Source organism: Apostichopus japonicus, chromosome 13 (assembly GCF_037975245.1).
Source record: "Apostichopus japonicus isolate 1M-3 chromosome 13, ASM3797524v1, whole genome shotgun sequence".
Classification (NCBI taxonomy): Eukaryota; Metazoa; Echinodermata; class Holothuroidea; order Aspidochirotida; family Stichopodidae; genus Apostichopus; species Apostichopus japonicus.
Window position 1 is genome coordinate 4,303,439 of NC_092573.1, and position 23,137 is coordinate 4,326,575.

A 23,137-nucleotide genomic window follows, 5' to 3' on the forward strand; every position below is an offset into this window, starting at 1 on the left:
AATCTTCCTTTTTAGTCATTGGTAAGTAAACAAATTATTGTTTAACAGGCCTTCTTCAGCCATAAGTAAACACTTTTATACGAGGAGAGACTGAAATTATCTTTTAAATTGCTTGACTCTGTTACATAATTTCAAGATCTTTGCCTCTAAGCCATATTTAACATAAATGTTTGCATCCTTATCAATAGAAATTTTTTATTACTATTGTTACAAACAGTTTCTTATCTTTATTTATTAAATTTGTTTCAAACAAATTTCCCTTCAGATATGGGTAACGTAATTCAAGTCTGTCACACACTAAACATTCTGTGGCGCAGTTTGCTGAGCTGGTAATCAAGCTTGGTGACGGCGAAACATCAAATATGCGTAACATTTTATTTTTAGTCTTTACAGTTCCATTTTTATCAACATTTTTGTAAATACTCTCAACTGTGTCCACAAATTTCAGTCCAAAAACTCTGATACAAAAACTACAAGCAAAAAGAAGTATCATCAGAATTTATATATTTTTTTGACAACTTGGCTGACAGGAATTTTTGTCATCTCTGAGGCCAGAGAAACGGCGTGGATGAGTTCTCATGTCAGAGTGCGATGTTACAGGCATTAATCTAGCTGTTTATGACAGTGTTTACTCAAATGGCAGAAGGGTTGTCTTGGCAAAAGTGTTCACAACACAATGAACCATCTGAACATTTTGTATTAAGAAAGATTAATGGTTTCTGAAAGGAACGTAAAATAATATTTACTTATAAGTATAAGGTAGTCTTGATCTGGTCTTCATAATTCAAAAAAAGTTAAGGTATTTGCCTATAAGGTACAGAATGGGCTACTATTTTATTATGCAACCGAAAAATACTGGCTCTATCCTGTTTGAAGTGGTTTGATGGCACCCACCGATAATTTATCTTTAGAATTTTCTGTTTACATGGATACAGTTACATCACCAGAAAGTTATACTTCTAAACCGGTTAAAATGGAATGGACGGCCTAGAAATTGTGTCTTTTATCTTCATTTAGTTCATATTTTCTACAAGAAAAAGAATCTTTTTCTTTTTTATCCAGCGGAGAATGTCTTGAGCCTTGAAATAATAATGAAGAATACCAGAACATGCCAAAATGAAGTAAATTAGCTCCCACCCTAATCAATATAATTTATGGAATGAAATTGATTGTCGCCCTCTTCTTCTCCAATCCTCACTTCACACTTTCCCATCAGTAAATGAATGCAAAAGAGCCTCTTCCAATAGGCACACATATACTCTTTGGTGGATCTAACTTCTGCAAAGATCTATCTCTCTATCTGAGCCTCTGTGTACAGTCTGTTACTTGTGCTCAAGATGTCCTGCTCTTATCTTTACATACACTGACCGCCATTTTGTTACCTGCGATGTAGGTACGGTACCTATCTATACTGATAGTGGACTCTTTTATTAGCTATTGTGACCTTTTCTGAGCTTGTGGTTACCATTTCTCTATTTACCGCAAGTAAAACACTGTCTGCATTTTGTCACGCTCGCTCTGGGCACGGTACCTATATATGCTATATATATCGATTCTTTTCGCCCTTTGCTACTTCTTCTTGTCCCGAAGGTTTGGAAGTACTGTCCTCTATTTACTAAAAGTCGAGTCATGTTTCTCTATTTTTATACAAATATTCTATGAATTATTTATCTTCATTGAATCGTCTTACTTGTGACAGCTAAGCTATGAGACGGGCCACAAGCTATCGCTGTAATGATCTCCTCATCCAGATCCTCGATGAGTTTTGGTGACAACACCTCTTCCCTCGTACCAGATCCAAGCTGCCCTGAGTCACTACACCTGAAAAGATGATGATAAAAGGGATGAATCATTCAAAGAGATAAGGTAACTCTATTTTTTGGGTTACAACAAATTGGGGTTACCACTACGAGCAACGATAGCGGCGCTATCTGCTAATGGCAATCCCAGTGTTACATAGAAGAAGTAATAAGAGGGAAGCAGAATGGCTAAAATACCACTCACTTTACAGGAAAAAGAACACTGTTTATGAAAGGAAAGGCAACTATTTGTGACTGGTAACCAATTCTCAGGAAGTCTGAGTTTGTACGTCAAATTTCACCAAACCTACCAAAAATTAAGAAATTGATTAATCTAAAGACAAGCGACTGAAGTTTTTCACTAATTCATGAGATGTTATTTCCTATCATTTCTAAAACAGTTTTTCATACCTGTGTTTGCATAAGGCAAACAAATGGATCATACCTTATCAAGAAAAAATAATAATGAATATTATAACAATATAATTAAAACTCAGAAACAACCATTCAATTGAAGAATTTGAGGGAGGGAGAAAAAAAAATATGGATGGAAAAGAGAGAGATCAGAGTGGTATCAAATTAAAGAGGAGAAATCATTTCAGAAACATTTACAGGATTTCTTGTGACGTATAAGCTTACAAACATCTAATCATACATAGCAGGGTCTATCTTACCCACAGCCTGACAAAAGTCCAGTTTCAAACAAGAATAATGAATGCTTCTCTCCGCATGCCACTTGTACGACTCTGTGGTGAAGCAGCGGTCTCAAAAGCTGTGGACGAACCTGAATATAAAAATGAGGAAAATAAGAGATATGAAAAGATGAGATTCGGTTCAGAGATTATTACGGCTGCGCATTTTAGGAGTCAAGTATAGATGAGAGTGGATCCTCAGTCAATGGAGTGGGAAAACAATCAGGCCAAATGTGATTTATTACTAACTGTCTGTCGTAATTCTTATGGGCATCACAGAACATAATGACCTGTATAGTGAATTACGCCAGTAAAAGTAATGGAAACTATACACAAAGGGTGACTTTTCCAAAGACATGTTTAACAAGCAGTTTGTTCTTGAGCTGGTCATTTGCTTAGTCAGACTGCATTAGAGTTAGGATAACTTTGCATTGCTGCCTTGGCACTGATTGCACATATATATCCACCATCAACTGGTGTAGATATATAAATACACAATGGTGCAATGCCAGTGTGACCCACCCACCAATTCCACCCAACTACCCATCCCACCCACCCACTGCATACACCCACCAAATCCACCCACCCCATCCATCCAGGCATCCACCCACCGCAACCATCCATCCAATCCACAAACACCATCCATCCACCACCCTTCTAACCACCCTTCCTCTGAGAGAAAGTGTTAACAGAGTGTCAAAGGTCATGCAACATATTCTTTGGTACCAGATTCTACCTAACACAGGTGAAGAAAAGCTGAATTATTCTTTTTTTTAACAAAAACTTGACATTTCTCTGGAATAACTGACAGCTCTGATACCAAACCGTGCCACAAGTTTAGGGACAACACAGGCTAACAGGGTCCACTTGACAGAGAATCATGCTAATGGCATGTTAAAGCATAGAAACTGTTTGTAATATAGATGAGATTATCAACATATTCAATCAGGAAAAACCACTTTATGTACTTGGAAAGAAAAAGCCAACATCTTACTTTTTTTCAAAGTGTAACATAAAAAACTACCTGCACGATATGAAACATGCAAAATAATGAGATGTTAAGTGACAAAGAAAATGAGAGCAGAGGGGGTTGAAAATAAGAAAATAAATGCATAAAAACTAGCCGAATAATCTCAAAAGAGAATAAAAAATCTGGTTAATAAGGGCAGATATTAAACATCACTGGTCTTGAACATGGTGTGTTTTGAGCAAAGTATAGGAGGAAAAGTTTACTTCTAAAATGATGAGAATTCATATTTTGTGCAATTATAAAACAGCTGATTGAATTTCATATAAATAAAACTACAAAGACAGCTGTACTTCATGGAAGGGATAAAGTAGGTTAAGTTTTATTAAGTTGATTATGAGGCAAAGAAATGAAAACCTTTGTGACTGTCACTGTGACAGCTGGAGAAAGCCACCAAAGGAACAAACTATTACTGATAGTTATTATGTAGATCATCATTTGAAGTTGTTCCATAATAGAGCCATGCTCATCAATAACACCGAAAGAAATTAATGTACCTTAAAATTGAATTTTCTGTAAGATGATAAAAGTGAAAAGGCACCAGTCTGACTCTGATAAAGGAAAACAGAGAGGATGAAAGAGAGGATGAGAAAAAGAGATTTGAAAGACATTCACTGCAATCACTGAGAAAGAGATAACACATGCAATCACTAAGAAATAGATAACATACTGTTATCACTAGGAAAGAGATAGCACATTGCAATCACTGAGAAAGTGATAACACATTGCAATCACTAAGAAAGAGATAACACATGCAATCACTGAGAAAGAGATAACATACTGTTATCACTAGGAAAGAGATAGCACATTGCAATCACTGAGAAAGAGATAACACATGCAATCACTGAGAAAGAGATAACATACTGTTATCACTAGGAAAGAGATAACATACTGTTATCACTAGGAAAGAGATAGCACATTGCAATCACTAAGAAAGAGATAACACATTGCAATCACTAAGAAAGAGATAACGAGCTAGAAGGCAGACATGTAAAAATGTTGAGATGCTCTCAACTAGGTCAATGCAACGTAAGTAATGGTTAGTAGACACAAAGGGTGATACAGCTTGCTGACAATTCTACTACAGTTACAGAACAGCAATTAAAAATCTGTAATAATATGGTAGGACAATCATGCCCAGCATGAAAATCAATACTACATATGTCTAAAACTTAACATAATTTCAAAAATGTATCATTAACATGTTATTATCTAAACCATTGTTCTAAATATTAAGCACTTACAAATTAAACAGCTGTGAGCTGTATTACGGTTTTTCTCTGTCAGTGATCCATACATAATCCTCACCAAAGAACACTTCTGTCACTGATCCATACATATTCCTCACCCATGAACCTCTCTGTCAGTGATCCATACATATACCTCACCTATGAACCTCTATGTCAGTGATCCATACATATACCTCACCAATGAACCTCTCTGTCAGTGATCCATACATATTCCTCACCAATGAACCTCTCTGTCAGTGATCCATACATATACCTCACCAATGAACCTCTCTGTCAGTGATCCATACATATTCCTCACCAATGAACCTCCCTGTCACTGATCCATACATAAACCTCACCAATGAACCTCCCTGTCAGAGATCCATACATATACCTCACCAATGAACCTCTCTGTCAGTGATCCATACATATTCCTCACCAATGAACCTCTATGTCAGAGATCCATACATATACCTCACTAATGAACCTCTCTGTCAGTGATCCATACATATTCCTCACCAATCAACCTCTCTGTCAGTGATCCATACATATACCTCACTAATGAACCTCTATGTCAGAGATCCATACATATTCCTCACCAATCAACCTCTCTGTCAGTGATCCATACATATACCTCACTAATGAACCTCTCTGTCAGTGATCCATACATATTCCTCACCAATCAACCTCTCTGTCAGTGATCCATACATATACCTCACCAATGAACCTCTTTGTCAGTGATCCATACATATTCCTCACCAATGAACCTCTCTGTCAGTGATCCATACATATACCTCCCCAATGAACCTCTCTGTCAGTGATCCATACATATACCTCACCAATGAACCTCTCTGTCAGTGATCCATACATATACCTCACCAATGAACCTCTCTGTCAGAGATCCATACATATTCCTCACCAATGAACCTCTCTGTCAGTGATCCATACATATTCCTCACCTATGAACCTCTATGTCAGAGGTCCATACATATACCTCACCAATGAACCTCTCTGTCAGTGATCCATACATATACCTCACCAATGAACCTCTCTGTCAGAGATCCATACATATTCCTCACAAATGAACCTCTCTGTCAGTGATCCATTCATATTCCTCACCAATGAACCTCTCTTTCAGTGATCCATACATATACCTCACTAATGAACCTCTTTGTCAGTGATCCATACATATTCCTCACCAATGAACCTCTCTGTCAGTGATCCATACATATACCTCACTAATGAACCTCTATGTCAGAGATCCATACATATACCTCACTAATGAACCGCTTTGTCAGTGATCCATACATATTCCTCACAAATGAACCTCTCTGTCAGTGATCCATACATATACCTCACCAATGAACCTCTCTGTCAGTGATCCATACATATACCTCACCAATGAACCTCTCTGTCAGTGATCCATACATATTCCTCACCAATGAACCTCTCTGTCAGTGATCCATACATATTCCTCACCAATGAACCTCTCTGTCAGTGATCCATACATATTCCTCACCAATGAACCTCGCTGTCAGTGATCCATACATATTCCTCACCAATGAACCTCTCTGTCAGTGATCCATACATATTCCTCACCAATGAACCTCTCTGTCAGTGATCCATACATATTCCTCACCAATGAACCTCTCTGTCAGTGATCCATACATATTCCTCACCAATGAACCTCTCTGTCAGTGATCCATACATATTCCTGACCCATGAACCTCTCTGTCACTGATCCATACATATACCTCACCAATGAACCTCTATGTCAGTGATCCATACATATTCCTCACCAATGAACCTCTCTGTCACTGATCCATACATATACCTCACCAATGAACCTCTCTGTCAGTGATCCATACATATTCCTCACCAATCAACCTCTCTGTCAGTGATCCATACATACTCCTCACCCATGAACCTCTGTCACTGATCCATACATATACCTCACCAATGAACCTCTCTGTCACTGATCCATACATATACCTAACCAATGAACCTCTCTGTCAGTGATCCATACATATTCCTCACCCATGAACCTCTCTGTCAGTGATCCATACATATTCCTCACCAATGAACCTCTCTGTCAGTGATCCATACATATACCTCACCAATGAACTCTCTGTCAGTGATCCATACATATTCCTCACCAATGAACCACTCTGTCAGTGATCCATACATATACCTCACCAATGAACCTCTCTGTCACTGATCCATAAATATTCCTCATCAATGAACCTCTCTGTCAGAGATCCATACATATTCCTGACCCCTGAACCTTATTTCATCTGTTCACAAGCATACACATACCTGGTTTTCCTTATAGTTTGGTACCCTAAAGTCGTAACCAAGTTGAGCGTAGAAGTTGTTGCCACTGCTGTAACACCTTCCGTTCTCAGTCCACCAAATGGTATGCCTGCCACCACATGCCACACCAACCAGTGATGAATTTGTTGAGGGTATCAGTACCTTCTGTGGTAATGCATGTGTTCCTTTATCACCACATCCAAGTCTTAAAAATAGCAGAAAATGTGGCCAATATTGTTGTTTGTTTTATATGAAATCTATATGAAAGTTAACATTGAAAGTTGCCTAAAAACAAGGTGCCTTTAAACCTGTGATGTTAATAAACCTCTTTTTAAAAGTAAAACATAGCAGTAATGGAGTTACTACTAGAACACTATAGGGAAATTATTCTAGTCATTTATGGCTGATCACCTATGCTGAAATCAGAGCTGATAGATGTGTGATTCGATCATGGCTGGTTAAATATATTCAAATCTGTTACTGTTTGTCACTACCCTCCAGCCAACGTTACAGTTAAACACTTCCATTCTAGATTATTCTGGCTTATGTTCCAGACAGTTAACACTTAATCCTGTACACCCCAATCAGGTACAGTTATCACTCACATTCCAGACTGTCACAGATTATCATCTTTATTCCAGTCAGTAAAGGCTAAGCATTAACGATAAGCAGTTATGAAAATAATCCTTACTCCATACAAATATGGTTCATTCCCAATGTTTGGTGTTCAAACTGTATTTGTTAACCTTGTTAAAACCTGTGCGGTCAATTAAATGTAATAAAGTATGATATCTTGGTACTGCAGTATATATTGCATACATTGGAAGGCAATACACTCCATCACATCCAGCTAGCAATTAGTAACCATCAATAGGAAAGGTATACTCACTGTCCACTGTTACTGTTGCCCCAAGTGTACGACTCAAATCGATCTGTAGGAAATGAAAAGGAAAATGTCATTGAAATTTGCATCATTAAGTTTCAATTGCAATGGTAGAGTGTTGTGGTAGAGTGGTTAAGGCAGTGGACTTGTGATCTAAGACTTGCAGGTTCGAGTCCTGGCCAGATCATTATGTTGTGTCCTAGGGCAAGGCACTTAATCTCCATTGCCTCTCTTCACCCAGGTGTATAAATGAGGACCTGTGAGATAAAACTGTCAGTTGGGCCCTGTCAAGCTGCTGCCATGAGGAGGGATTGTCTCTATGTTTGACAGGTTATCATTTACAAGGGTAATATTGTGATGTGCCTTGAGCACCGTTAACAGTGGATACGTCTGCACTTTATAAATCCTTATTAAAATTATTATTATTATTTATTATTATTTTGTATATTTATTATCTGTGGAAAATCAAATAAATAAACAAACAAACAAATTATTATTATTACAGCTTATAATTAACTTAAACCATTTGTTGTCCTTTTATATTCTCTTTTTTTTTCACCTTAAAAACCATAGATTACATTAAATGGCTATAAAAAACCCTCATCTAGATGATGGGAATGTCAAAGCACCCGTTGGGAAGTAGCAGATGTGACAATATTGGTCTTACCTTGACAATTTACCCCATATGTCTGTATTGTACCACATATTGACCCTGTCATTGCCCTTTAACCTTATGATTATGCATTATGAAGACTGCCCATTTTGAATATGCCTTTACTGATATCTAAGAAGATTATCGTTGCCGCAGATGCAGTGTCTTTTGATTTTGTAACTAAATCTGGCACTGTGATTGGCTGAAAGTAGGTACTTGTTTCACCTCGTATTGAGAATTTATTCTTGCTGAACACCTCGATGGCTTAGGATCTCTGTGCTACGCTCGTTGAAGTTGTCCGTTATTTTCACTGTTTGCAATCAAACCGCGTCCAAATAAACACAGCAAATCAATGTTTTGCCTTCTGTGGAGTGATTAATTTTTCGTAGTTTTTGTCAATTGATCCTACTTGGCATGCTACAGACCATAGAAGTTGCCTTACTGTGAAGGGACCTACACAACATTCACTATTTTGAGAATTGCACTACCCGTACCATAGCATTGGTAGCAAATGTTAATTTTTTACTCATGTTTGAAAAATAACAGCATCACTGTCAAATTTGGGAGTTATATCTCGCATAGAAACCCGTAGAAACCTGTAGCCAACATGGAAGTTATACATAACCAGAAAGCCAGAGGCTTAGTGATTCCTTGCATTATAAGTTCATATATGGAATCACCTGATTGATAGAGCAACTGAGGAAAATCTGTCCTATTTAAAGTTCAGTACCAGAACATCAGAAAAGAGTTATAGATAACTTGACCATTGCAAATGTGATACCCTTCTGAAAGTTGATGACAGATGGCAGTCACTAGTGGAAGTGGAAAACCCCTTTCAGTCACTTAAAAGAGCAAATGTCAAATTCTGTGACAGTTAGTCACATAGAAAAGCCTTTCATTAAAGAAAAGTGCCCAACATTAAAAATTCATTTTGGGGGAATGTGTTAGATCTATCATATGGTTTCGCCTGATTTTATCTTGGCCCTTAAGACTTAATATTGCCACATGTCCCAAGATTTCAGCATTGATGAGCTCTGTAGTTGGGGAAGTTATGTAGCTTTACATCTTGACAACTGACCACCTAAAATGACCTTTGAACTCTGCAGAAACAAAGGGGTTCTTTTACTCAATAAGTTAGATCCATAAATTGAAGCAATCCATTTTGAGAGTTTACAAGATTTTCAGCCTTTGTCCTCTGTTGACCTCAAATTATATTCCACCTACACAGAATACAATGAGTTTCTTCTACTCAATATGGTGTATACACATACCAAATATGAAAGTTTGTCCAACTGCTTCTTTGTGAGTTAACGTGTTTACAAGGATTACAGACTTTGACATCTGTTGACCTCAAATGACCTTCCACCTCCACAGAAAAACATTGAGTTGTCTTCTACTCAATATGGTGCATCAACATACTAAATATGACGGTTTTGAGTTATTGTGTTTTGACCTCTGTTGACCTCAAGTGAGCTTTAAACTTGACAGGAAAGATTAGAGTTCTTCTACTCTATAAGGAACATCCATGTACCAAATATGAAGTTTACCCACAGTATAGATTTTTAGTTATGTATATAGGCCATGGCATCACACATGCACCACACACTCACACATACACACATGCCATCACTATCACATCTAGGTTCCTTTTGCCTCTGCCAAGGAATCAAAAAGCCAAAACCTATGAATTAGTTGTCCCTGAAGATTATATCTGGAAACTTGGAAGTACTGCCCTGAATATTGATAAATTGAAACAGCCAATAGGAAAAACTTAAAGCAGTAGGTTAAATATGTCAACCTGATGACATATGATGACATATAGACGCTATTTAGCATTGCAGAGACAGGCGTTTACTGTGACTCAAACACTCTACAGAAACTTAGAGTCATTCCGTTCCTTTTAGCTTTAATAAGAAATGACATGATCTTTCTTATTCGTTTTAGTAACAAGCCAATCGCTATATAGTTAACTCACTCACCTGATGGAAAAACACAGTCAGAATACTCACTGCAACTCAGTCTCAATTGTCTTGTGTTGACACAGGTCAGATTCATACAACACTATTTGAATGTTATAAGGTGTTGAGTATTAATGTCTTAACAGTCTCACCAATACATACTGTGTCACATTCAGTTCACCCATGTTATAATATAGGTGGCAGAGTATAACCTGCCATACCAGGAAGTTTACCTGTAATTACAGCAGTATGACTGGACCCACACGAAACATCCTTCAGAGAATCCCAGAGAGCAGGATAGCCAATAACGTCGGCTGTAGCGATATCAATATCTTCTACAGTCATACCGTGGCCATGCTGAGCAAACTCTCCACTTCCCCACCCAAGGAGAAACCCATGAAGTGGACTGTCTTCTTTACCATCTGAAGATGCCCCTTCTTGATCCTCTTCCATTCTGAGATAAGCAGAGCAAAAAGTTAAAAGAGAAGACTGTTACATTTGGGGTCAAGAAATCTTGGAATCTTACCACTGATATGCCTCGGCAATGTGAGACTATCAAAGAAGGTTTCATTCTCATGTTTAATAAAGCCACTACAAACTAGATGCAACCATGAGTAGATTCCTTAACTTTTAACTGTCTCTTGATATCATGGTAGCATAAATTTTTTTAGTTTTAGTGTAACTTTTGCTCTGTGTTATTGAGTTCCACCACTGAATACTAGTACCAGGAGAATTTGTCCGATATTTTTCTGTCACTGTCAGATTATTTTACAAATTCATTCTGTGAAGGAAACTCTACAAAGTTGTATACCATTACACCTGAAAAACACAAAGAAGGTGGGGTTTCAAAACCTCCTACCGACTGGACCATACTGTGATGACTGTTTCAGGATAACAAAATAAACAGACAGCTCATATGTTTGGAAACTTTGTCATAAGATATGTCAATTAGCTGACTGAAGTTGAGTTAACGTTGCCCGAGAATTAATTCAAAACCAGACGATGAGAGAGAGAATGAGCTCCCTTGACCATTACAGAAAAATCAGTAATACACACTGGTGGGCATTAGACAAGTAAACCACTGATAAGGGTTGTAAAACAAGTCTTGACAAAATGTTCCAATATCCGGACATAACAGGCTTCCTGTCTGCAAGATGGGCATTTAGTAGTTTCTCATAGTGAGTGTGACAAGGGACAGGGTGTGTTTACATCCCTCAACCCCCACCACCTCCTGCCTATCCAGAACACAAGAGCAGCATCACACCATTGGTTATATTAAACAGGTTTCATCTTCCGACAACTGTTTGTACAATAATTGCTAAATTTATTGATTTAGCTTGTTCATGTCGTCTTTAATTCTTTTATTTTGGCCACTGATGACCTCAAATGACCTTTGACCTTAACCAAAAACATCACTAGCCACCAGTTTACCAAGTGGTCATTACCATCCACCGATGAGATTCAATATCGCAGTAGATATTGAGTAAGCTTGTTTACAAGATTTTCAGATTTTGGTCACTGGCAATCTATCGACCTTAATTTGACCTCACATCAAAAATAATAACAAACTAATTCAACTACAAAAATGCAAAAAAAACATTTTTGAATGATTTTTTCCTAGCAAAACCTCGTCATACTAGCAATTTTGAAACAGACGTTCCATCAGAGAAGAGAAGTTGGGTACTACTTATGAAATTTACCTCAAATCATCAAGTGTTGACTTCTTGTGTTCCATACAGGTCAAAAATCCATCTTCAGTATCACAAGAGTTCTCTTCCCTCTGTCCTCGCAGTAAACTGGATTACATTCCAACGTCGCTATCTGCTTACACCAATGAAGAAATAAACGCACTTTTGGCAGGAATGTTTAGGGAACGTCAGATGTATGAACCAAACTACAGAATAAGAACCTGGTGAAGAAAAATATCAGATGAATCCCTCAAAAGTGAATTTGGTCATTAAAAAAAATATATTGTGCATGAGTAATCTTCTACATATTGCACTTTTCAAACACTAAATGTTTACCAGTACCACACTGACTTGGCTCGGAACCTAAGGACTTTCAAGGCCAAATATGCATCACTGGAGGTTTAGAACATGTGATGATCAGCAATCCCATGACTAGGCTGTTGGCATATATTTCCAATTCATTTTACCACATGAAAAAAAACAATAATGCACTAAGTTTTCCTCATTCACATATAATGTGCAGTTAAAACAATATCTTAATAGTTCTCTCTCTCGTCATGGAGCTGAAGCTTAGACATACAAAAGACTGCTATAGAGAGTAAAACTGTTAAGTTGGGATGCTGCTAAGTACTATACAAATTTAGTAAGAAGTAAGGCCTTATAATTATATGTGAGATGTAAAGAATGAGAAGTAAAGCAACCATCTTCTTTACTCAATATTATATACATGATAAAAGCTTCTATCAAAAACCTGCTTCAAGGAACAAGTAAGCCGGTAGGGTCTATAATTTCACTTTACAAAAATCACGTCGGACAACCTAAAACCCCTGCTTTGGTTGTCCGACGGACTACTAGCTTATTTGCTGTAAGTGTTCAACACTTCGAACAAAACTTGGAAAATCCCTATTCTTCAAAATAAAAATCCCCCCCCCCCCCAAAAAAAAGGTAGCTTGTTGGTAGCGCCCTCCACACATATAAGAAACAACGTAAGAAGTATATCATATATTTGTACATTCTTTAATGAGTGGAAAATAATACACTTTAGCTGTAAGTGCATACTGTACGTATGCATTAATGGTTACGAACAGTATACTTTGTACACTACAGATCCTAGTTTCAGCAACCACGCTTGCTTTCTGTCGTACCTCTGCACACGTATGACAGGCTAGCTGGAGCACAACGTGTATGCAGTACTATACTTTGCATCTGGGCATACCACATGCTCATTTATGTTGCTGCAAAGTACATGATGTATACCCTGGGCTTGCCCTCTGTCTCTGGAAATGATCGGATATCTTTTCTTCTCTTTTACGGATATTATTATTTTTTACGGATATCATTTTTCAGTCAACCAGAGAATTCCCGAAACCCAACATGATTGATTAATCATGAACAGCGTCATACACCACATAAAATGTCTATAACTCTACACTACAGTTCTGTCCAAGATTGGTCGATCTCAGTAAGACTAGTCACTAAGAGTAAGCATTAAGCCTCAGGCCGATAGACTAGGCCTGCGTAGCCTAACGTTTAGTATTACTTACGTACGGCTCTCACGCAAGGCACGCCATTTTAAAAATCCAAGTGCTTTCATTTGGACGACCAGAAAATCATACGGACAAAACCAAACATGAAGGCAAGATAGTCCAAAAGACAACCTTAAAATTTTCTGAAAAATGAGCCCTGTAAAGGAATGAACCAGCAATTAATATATTAATATTAAAACTTACCTGGTGCAGAGAGTGTCAGAATCCTGGTGGTCCTTTAAACAGTGACCACTCAAGCAAAATTCTTCCAAATGTTTTGCAGAGCCTTGTCTGAGTTCATTCTCTGTGAATTTAAAAGAATTAACATTTTGTACTTTATCGATTATGGAATAGGGTTCATAGGTCTGATGTCTTCGATGTACCAAGTATCCCTACAATACACAATTAGCTAATAGCTTTCAAAATATTGCAGATATTTTACCTTACACAGGTAGCAGGACATCAGCTGCTTGTCTACTGAACTGGTGGACTTTTTCAGAAGCAATATTAAACTGTGGCAAAAGATACTGTACATACAGGCTGACAACTTCAAGCACAAGAATTTCCTAAAACTATGTCCCTTCTAATCTCTTAGTAACATCTGTCTTTTACATAGCACAGCTAGATAAACTGGTCTTTGATGCATTGAGATACAGACTAAAAATCATAGAACTAAGCTGAGAAGCTCTTCAACCAATCATTTCCAAGTATACCTTGCTAGTTGCCTCCGGAGTAACAAATACCCCAGTATTAATTCAAATACAACCCACAGACTATCCATGATCCAGGAATGTTTGCTTAGTACTTGAAACTATTTGAAGAAAGGTTTAGCACGTCCTCTGTATCGCTGGATTACACTCTGTCTTGCCCTTCATCCTTTGTAACTGTTTTTGTTAACATCATCATGTGATCCTAAAAGTCTACTGAACATTGCAGACTACAATGGTTTTTCGTCAACCTAGCAGGTACCATACTGAACTTACAGAGTTCTTACAGTACTAATAGACCAACTACATCAAGCTAACCACTGCAGGAACCTACGGTACTTTGAATACCATTATAATTTAAGACCATCCATTTTTAGGCCCCAATGTTGTAGCATGCTAAATATTGCTGAAAGTTTCAAAAAGAACTTTCAACAAGGTTCTCATCTTCGATCTCCATCATTATCTGACATTGAGGAATGTTACTTGACAAACAGTATCCGCACACAAGAAGTTTCTCTAGGCTACCAGGAGAAAATGCTTCTTTGAGCTTCAACAAGAGTAACTAAAGGTGACTTGATTTCTAGCATCTTTGTGTTGCATTGTAATATTTTGCTACTCTGAAAAAACCATGTAATATTCAGACATAGGCCCTAGTCAGATAACCTCAATCTAACTAAGAGACCTATATGTAGATACATTCTTTTGGTTGCTATGAATACACATGTATGATATCAAATTGTAAACTATGACCAAATATATTTTGTGACCCACAGATTTGATGTAATTTGAATTTAAATTTCGAACCTTGTCATTTCTAGAATATTGCAAAGTCAATCCAAATCTCTGTAAACTCAATGTTGGTGATGATAACTCTTTCACAAAATGGGTGTGTTCTTTTATACTTCCAAATCCAAGCTTCAACTTAGACTAAATTGTGTTAATTTCAGAACCAATGAATAACCTACATGGAAGAATGATCACTGTCATGATAACATTCATAACAACGGGTACCTAGACCTACTGTTGGAAGTAAGGGTTAGCCTTGGCGTAATTAATGGAAAACCAGTATCACATGAAGTTAGAACATTTAATGTGAAAAGGTAATAATACAAGCAAAATTGTGGCACCTAGGTCTACTGTCGGAGTTTGGGGTTTAGCCTTGGTCTAATTACTTCTTTTCCTAATCGCAGGATCAAAAGCTCAATGAAAATAAGAAAGTAGCCTAACGTTCAACTGAATTTCCAGGAAACCACACAAATCTCTCTCCGAATGGCAATGAGTTGCTGTATTTCCTGATGATTTTTTTTGCATCCCACAAATTCCCAGAAACAGAATGAGCTAGGCATAGGCCTATGCCATAAGAAACTCAAACCTATCACAGGTTCTGACTGGCAATCAAAATAGCAAGATATGGCCTAGCATTACTTTTGATTTAGTAAGTTTTAAGACTTAATCGCAGAAAAGGTAAACAGTTAACGTTAGTGTTTGGTCAAACATAGACCTAGGCCTATCACTGTATCAGGTATAACTTGATACGACGATGAACGACGATTCAAGTTGGCATTATGTTAGGTCTAACTTAATGGCTAGTCTATAAAAACATTGCCAAGGGTCCACTCAACAATAGTTCCAGGTACTTTTTGTAAAAGAAAAGAGTATTAGAAATTAACCTGAGCACGAAAATCAAACAAAACACTGCTACGCTGGCTTCCAGGTACGCACGGTTACGCTTCAGAACACAGTGATAGATCGAATCCACAAATGCAACCCAAGCGCAGCGTCCGTAGCCTAGCTACATGTGGTGATGTCAGATCTGAACATCTAACAGGTTCATCGACTTGTCAGTGCGTATAACGGCTGACTCAGGTCGGACCGGTCCGAAGGTAAATGGTATCTTTGGGTCCGAACCAGATCTGACCCAGCACATTTTCGCTTTCAGTGATAGCGATGAGTGAGTGAACAGACTTGCCAACTTCGCCTTCATTAAAAAAAGAAGTGCAGGAATGTACGTTTTATACTCCTCGTCTTTTCTTCAATTTTGACAAAATATGACGTAGATTTTGTTTTCATCGAAAAACAAATGGGGATCGAGGTTGAGGGATCGAGGGAGGAATGGAGGCACCCCACCTCCGATCGTCAATCGAGGGAATTGGTTCAGTCGGGGTGGTTGCATTATGCTGGGGATGAATTGGACCACTACTAGGCTTAAAGATGCATCCCCCGCCTCCCCCTCCCGGCGCCTGATCTCCCCTTTCAACCTCAACACATAGTTTTCTTTATTAAAACCTTGCGTTTATGGCTATTCATATACACCGAATTTACAGTCTAAATATGCCTCAGAATGCACCATTTTTTGTCCGGGGAGGATCCCAACCACCCCTCTCCTCCATTGGAGACGACTTTAATAATAACCCCCTTTGCAGCACCCTTTACATTATATAAAATACATTATTGCCCTCTCCTAAAGATTCAGACCCCTACCACGAAATCAGTTGGGTGAGATTTTTGAATTTATTATCACTTATTAGCAAACTCCTCCGTTAGTGTCTACCGCGATAGAAAGAACAAATTTCTAGTCTGAACCCCAAGGGCGGCGGAACCGGGGGGGCACAGGGGGCACGTGCCCCCCCCCCCACTTTTCCTCAGGTTAAAAATGTGCCCTTTTTCTACATAAAAATTGAGGTGTCTCAAGTTAGCAAGAGGCCAGGGAACCAGAATGAACACTCAAGAAGGGCCGTTTCCAGCCATCTGAGGGGTTTGTAAAACCAAAAATTTTCTTGTACGCTCCGCGCCAACCGATGGTGGCGCTCCGCTCAGATAGTCGTGCATACAACTTTGCGAATCCTGGCTATACGCCCCTGACTTTTAATGAATTTCTGTAGGTCAAACTCAAAGCTATTTCGAAAGGAAAACAATTGTTAAGATATTGACAAGAAATAAACTCTAATTCGGAAGATTCCTACATTAGCAACTAGCATGATTTCACCTCATTTTGTCTCAAAAGAAAATTTGTTCCTTGTTTCCCAATTTGCACATTGGATATTGCAGTGCTAGTATGCATATTTTCCTTGAGGGGGGGGGGGGGCGTTGATGGAGTAATGTGTATACGCAAATAACATAATACAATAAGAGTTATAAAGGGCACTAAATATAAGGCTGCATCAGTCCAATCGAATTTCTGCAAAGTGCCCTTTGATGTCGGTGCCCCCCAGATTAAAAGTGCTTCCGCCGCCCTTGCTGAACCCTCTTCTATATGTAGGAGTTAGCTTCATGATCCCAGTGAAACCCCACTCCTTAATAAAAAATCAGCCCCTACCGAGATTTTGAATTTGTCAGCATACCATAATCAATTCTGAGCCCCCCCCCCCTCACTCACACATACCTTAGAATTCACGTGCATGCCACTGGGATCATTGTACAATGAACTTCTCATATATAAGGAAGTGAAATTTGGTGGAATGTAATTCGATCTGTTAAAAAAACAAGATGTTTCTTAAAACATGTCTGACATGACCCGGAATTAAGCAATCGAAAGGAATCCATGAGTTGCGTTTTAGTAAGTGAGCTTTTCTTATTCTCTTGATTTTATTCTGGACCGTTTCAAGTTGAAATAATGTAGGCTACCTTTGCAAAGGCGCACTATGTATCGGACCAAAATCGAATAATTAATGAACGATGAAATCAGGGTTGCAAATGAGAAGAAATATTATCACATACGTTCGACTTGTGGGACAAAACAGTGGCGTAGGAAGGTACATTTGCGTGGGGGGGGGGGCTGAAGACTGATGGCCGGCCTGGGGGAGGGGTCTAAGGGGAGGGGGTGTCCCCCTCCCCTTTGGAATTTTTTGCATTTCCAGGTGGCCTCAGATGCAATTTGGTGCAATATAGCACTCTTCAACACCCACTCCATTTTGTAAACTTAATTTTGTATTTTCACCTGGCCTTAGATGCAATTTGGTGCTCCAAATGAGATTTTTTTTCTCATTTGGAAATGAAAAAGGGGTTTTCTGACTTGCGAAGTGGGGGGGGGCGGAATGAGACTTCCGCCCCTCCACATTTTTCACTGGGGGGCTGGCGCCCCCCAGCCCCCCCCGGTTCCTACGCCCTTGGGACAAAAAATATCTGTGTGCAGGTGAAATTGCGGAATGGAGTAACCACAATAGTTTCTGACATGTTAGGAATATTCAGTTACGATGCCTTGATCTGAACGTTAAAGAAGAACTATTTAAACGCAAACATTAAAGAAAGCCTATTTTTAAAGAGCATAGAGGAAGCAATAACATAACGAAAGGTGAAAAAGAAAAAAGAGGGCGCTAAACGCATTTGTTTACCAGAGCCGTATATAGAGAGGTTTGTTGACTTTGGAACGCGGAAAGGGTCAACGTGAGGCGCCGTCCACTCAGAAATGGTCGTGCGCTCAGAAACCGTGTTCCTTAGGCTAGGGGGCTAGATTGGCAAAAAGTTCATTTAAAAACATTTAATGCATGAATGTTCAGTAATTTAGGTCATTAAATTCAAACATAAGAACATTTGAAAATAAAATACTAATTGTCATTTAGCCTTTGAAGAAGATCCTGCTAGGATCGAAACGTCAGACCAACTTACTTTTACACATATGAACATTTGAATTATAATTCAAAGAACCGATTTGCAATTAAACCTGCGCAAGGCGAAATTGTAGGCAAAAAAGCGGAGTCGTGCGAAGGTTTTTCGCGTAACTGGTATTTATAGTTTAGGCCTTGGACTTGTCGGCTAGAATGAGGCTAAGTTAGGTATAAACGCGCGAAAAGAATACCTACGATTTATGTAACAGGGATTTCTTTTTCACTTTCAGCTATGGTGAGGTTCGATTCAACGATAAAATTTGTGACAGGCGTCATGATTGTTGCTTTATTATAAAATTGTGCTTTTTATGTGACTTGGATACGGTCGGTTGGCCGGTTGGTCGTTCGCAGAAAAAGTTTAAAATGGACCAGCAGATGACCTAATTTACGTAGGTTAAATGGTGCTTAATGATTGGTCTGTTGAGGACAGTCAACGAGAAAGTTGAGCGCTCAACGGCGCTCAACCATTGGTCTGTTGAGTACTTGGATGGGTGATTGCTTGGGATACTAGGCGCCGTAGACTTTTTCATTTTTCCTCACCCACAACTGCACCCAGTGGCGTCGTGCCCATTGGGGCCCGGGGGCACAGGCCCCCCCCCCCCAAAAAAAATTGTTGTCAAAGGTGTCATAAAATTTTGTCATAATTTAAAAAAATAGTGTTTTCGAAATCGAAGGTAGACTAAATAGTCAATTGCTCTTTGATGGTCGTTGCGGATTTTCCACACACCTCAAAGATGCGCGGAAGCGTGCAAGCAGACTGCCATTGACTCATTTTGGAACCTAACTCAGCGACGTTGAATGTGAACAGTGTCAGCAACTGAATTTCTTGTATGGCCTACGAGAAATGGTGCTTCTGTTGACTGCTTGGTCAATGGTTGTTAATTGTTGATATTCAGTCAATCGAAACAGTTAAATAATTACTGATTGATAACTAATGAACCAAATGTGCCATCAACGCTGCCATCGTTGAACAATATTATATATACGTAGTCCCAGAGTAAGTGCAACCCGTTACCTTTGCCAAAGTCAGTCAATTTTCCATGAAAAAATGGCTTAATTTTTTAATTGTTTTCTAAGCCTGTAACAAAGTTCGGAAAGTTGAGATAAATGTAGTGAACAGAGATTATGGGACTCCATGTGAACTTCTTCTTAAGAAATGCAATCAGTTCGCTAAAAGGTCCACCAGGATAAATTTTCCTCATGATCTGATAGGTAGTTTCGAAAAAAATGAATAATAATAATCATTTCAAATACAGTCACAATTAACCTGGAAAATAATCACTTCGTTATCACACGTTTTACCTTAGGTTTCGCTACTTTCGCTTTTCTGCACATGTTTTCAAACGGCATAGCTTTTTTCTTCACCCAGTCACCACTTCTCACGGGCATGGGCGGCGATCATGGTTCAGCCAACACAAAAATGTTTCGATTTCTTAAATTTTGGGCGCTTCTGGGAGACGAGGAATTGGTAAACTGAGGAATAAATGGCGATCACTTCCTTCGAGAATATTTCCCAAAATAAAAAATTGCCGGAAATTTTTATCAATTTTAGGGGTGTTGCTTACTGCCATAAGGCACGGGAAGTGCCGTTTCCTGCAATCTGAGGGGTCTGCCAGACGAAAACTTTTCTTGTACGCTGCGCGCCAACCTGTGGTGGCGCTCCGTTAGATAGCCTTCACCTGCTCACGGGCCCCCCAAAATTTATTTTTGCACGACGCCCCTAACCGCACCCCTTTCTTTCCTTATTTATTTGTCCCTATTATTGTGTCCTGTCATTGCAATGCAAAGTTCTGCTCCCCCACCCCCACTACCTTTGAAGACATTGACTTGCCATATCGAACTTTGATTCGAGACTATTGTACTGAGTAGATGTGGGTGGAGTACGTGCAGAAGCAAAAGTCCCTAGTTTTAAAGTGCGTAAAATGTTATGGTGGCATATCAGGCGCGTATCCATGGGGGGCGTTGGGGGCGCGCGCCCCCCTGGTAAGAAAAAGAGGAGAGGAAAAAAAGAGAGAAAAATAGGGAAAAAAGAGAAGGGGAAAGAGAAGGAAGGAGAGGAAGGAAGGGAAAAGAAAAAGAAGAAAGGGAGGGAACAGAAGAAAAACACCAAGGCACCGGGAAGAGAAAGAGGAACAGGAGGTTTTTCTGTATTGGTTGTCCATAGATGAAATTTTGTGCAACATTATGGGTATGTTTTGAAGTGAATTTATTTCACGAGAAGTGTGAATTTTCAAATTCTGAAGGAATAATTGGCTTAAAACCTTGAAAAGTGGGGATGACGGGTTTTGTGGGCCGCGACGTAGAATCACCCACAAAAGTAATGCTCCACAGGAGATGCGATGAGGTCGAACATGATGTGTGACTGGTGACAATCTTCAAAAAGGTTATGAATGTAAACAACATATTGGGAAAATATTTGGTTCTCAGGCTAAAGTGAACATCTAGTTGGTCATTTTCAAGCCGAGATGTGCCATTTCCGGTGATGTTGGGGGTGTCAAAACCAGAATTTGTCTGTACGCTGCGCGACAACTGATGGTGGCGATCCGCTTAGATAGTAATTCGCGTTGTGGCTGGATGTCGGAGTACACAAAGGGAAGTAATGTAATGCAAAAATCAGCTTGTCACTCACAGTATCATCATATGACATTTCCATATGCTGCTGCTAAGGAGTGGAACGAGTTATCAAAGGAGTATAAGAATGCAACTCCTTCAATACCTTTAGACATTTTATCCAGGACTTAAACTGTATCATTTCTTATGCTCTTAATGTCACTGATTGTTCCATGGTGTAATTGAGGCAATTTTAATTTAAGTTTATTCTTCTGCACTCTGTCGTCTAATTGTTTAAGTTTGTATGCTATACTATTTGTATTATGATTATGTTATTTGTATTCTACTTGTAGATTTTATATTTCAGAGCCTCGGTGATATAAGCTTTACGCTAACCGAGTATACCTTTTAATGTTAAATGAATTAATCAATCAATCAATGTGGTGTACTCATCGGCGTATAAATAAATCATTTATATAATTCGATGGATATACCACAACAGTATGGAACGCCAAAAGGGAAAAGTTGACAGCAGGTTACAATAAAAAATTATGACGTTCTGCTCATGATTGAAATGATGATGGTGATGGGAAGCACTGGCCTTCCAGGTTTTTCCGTTAAATTTATCGAAATGTACGTAATTTGGAAGTCCCGCCACAAATTAAGAATAGCTACCAACCATTGAATGTCATGTGACGAGATGTGAAGTGATAACAGTTTCGTAGACTAAAGTTCGCCATCATGATATGGAACTTTTTGGAGAGTTATTGCTTAGGATTGCATGATAATGAGGTTTTCTTTCTCTGAGTCAGAAATGCATGGATTCTTGTAGATTGCTTAACCGATCACTCCTATATCATGTTAAGTGCAAGACAGCTCTATGTTCTACTGTACTCCAGGAGTGTGTCTGCTCCATAGAATCAATTTCTATGGTCTGCTCTTAGTGGTTGCTGTTGCTAGCTTCTAGATGGTCAATAGTTCTGCAGGGGACTTCTGAATGAGACTGACCATAATGCGGTTAGTCCTTTTTCCTAATCCTTTTGCGCTACGATATGCCGAAATTGTTACACATCAAACACAACACAACACAGTGAGACGTGGCCAGGGCCTTTAATAATGAAATTTCACTCGAACTAAAACTAAAGAGTTTCAGTAGAAAGAAGATTTGTTCCTTTCCAGTTTCTGGAAGAACCATTGTGAATTGAGGTCGTTTAAAGGTCACTTACATGTCCAATATACAATATTTTTCAAGTAATTGTAAATAATATGCTAACATTAGGCCTTGCTAGTGGCTTGTCATTGCCATGCAGATACTGGTTTAGCGAAATCCCACTTTTGGAGCCCATCCTTATACTGTAGTGTATAATAAGTAGCACAAGTTAAGTTTCTCAATCGTAGGCCTAGTCATAGTTGCCTTATGTGTGTAATCTCTTTTGTGGTTTCCTTGCCATATAAATATGTATTAGATCGTATTTTGTTCAACAGTATTTAGTATGAAGGGTGACACTG

General features: G+C 38.7%; 2 protein-coding genes across 7 annotated transcripts in view; one reads left to right on the forward strand and one right to left on the reverse strand.

Annotated features, from left to right (window-relative positions):
- LOC139978526 (uncharacterized) overlaps positions 1 to 16,294 on the reverse strand; it is a 121,617-nt gene extending 105,323 nt beyond the window's left edge. The window contains exons 1-9 of one of the 6 annotated variants that reach the window (XM_071988817.1): positions 16,145 to 16,294; positions 13,972 to 14,071; positions 12,254 to 12,462; positions 10,787 to 11,007; positions 7,950 to 7,992; positions 7,064 to 7,265; positions 4,016 to 4,069; positions 2,474 to 2,583; positions 1,691 to 1,821 (exon numbers count right to left, since the gene is read on the reverse strand). In XM_071988817.1, coding sequence (XP_071844918.1) covers positions 1,691 to 1,821; positions 2,474 to 2,583; positions 4,016 to 4,069; positions 7,064 to 7,265; positions 7,950 to 7,992; positions 10,787 to 11,007; positions 12,254 to 12,288 — 796 coding nt within the window. In that variant the 5' untranslated portion in view covers positions 12,289 to 12,462; positions 13,972 to 14,071; positions 16,145 to 16,294. Of the gene's footprint in view, positions 1 to 1,690; positions 1,822 to 2,473; positions 2,584 to 4,015; positions 4,070 to 7,063; positions 7,266 to 7,949; positions 7,993 to 10,786; positions 11,008 to 12,253; positions 12,463 to 13,971; positions 14,072 to 14,209; positions 14,330 to 14,480; positions 14,670 to 15,278; positions 15,437 to 15,601; positions 15,793 to 16,144 lie in introns of those variants that run through there. The other 5 variants (XM_071988818.1, XM_071988820.1, XM_071988821.1 and 2 more) reach the window with 5 other exon arrangements.
- A 6,383-nt stretch (positions 16,295 to 22,677) lies between these two features.
- The window catches only part of LOC139979244 (conserved oligomeric Golgi complex subunit 1-like), a 72,571-nt gene continuing 72,111 nt past the window's right edge, over positions 22,678 to 23,137 (forward strand). Inside the window, exon 1 of the mRNA XM_071990015.1 lies at positions 22,678 to 22,845. The gene's annotated coding sequence lies outside the window, so the exon portion shown is untranslated. The remainder of the gene's footprint in view (positions 22,846 to 23,137) is intronic.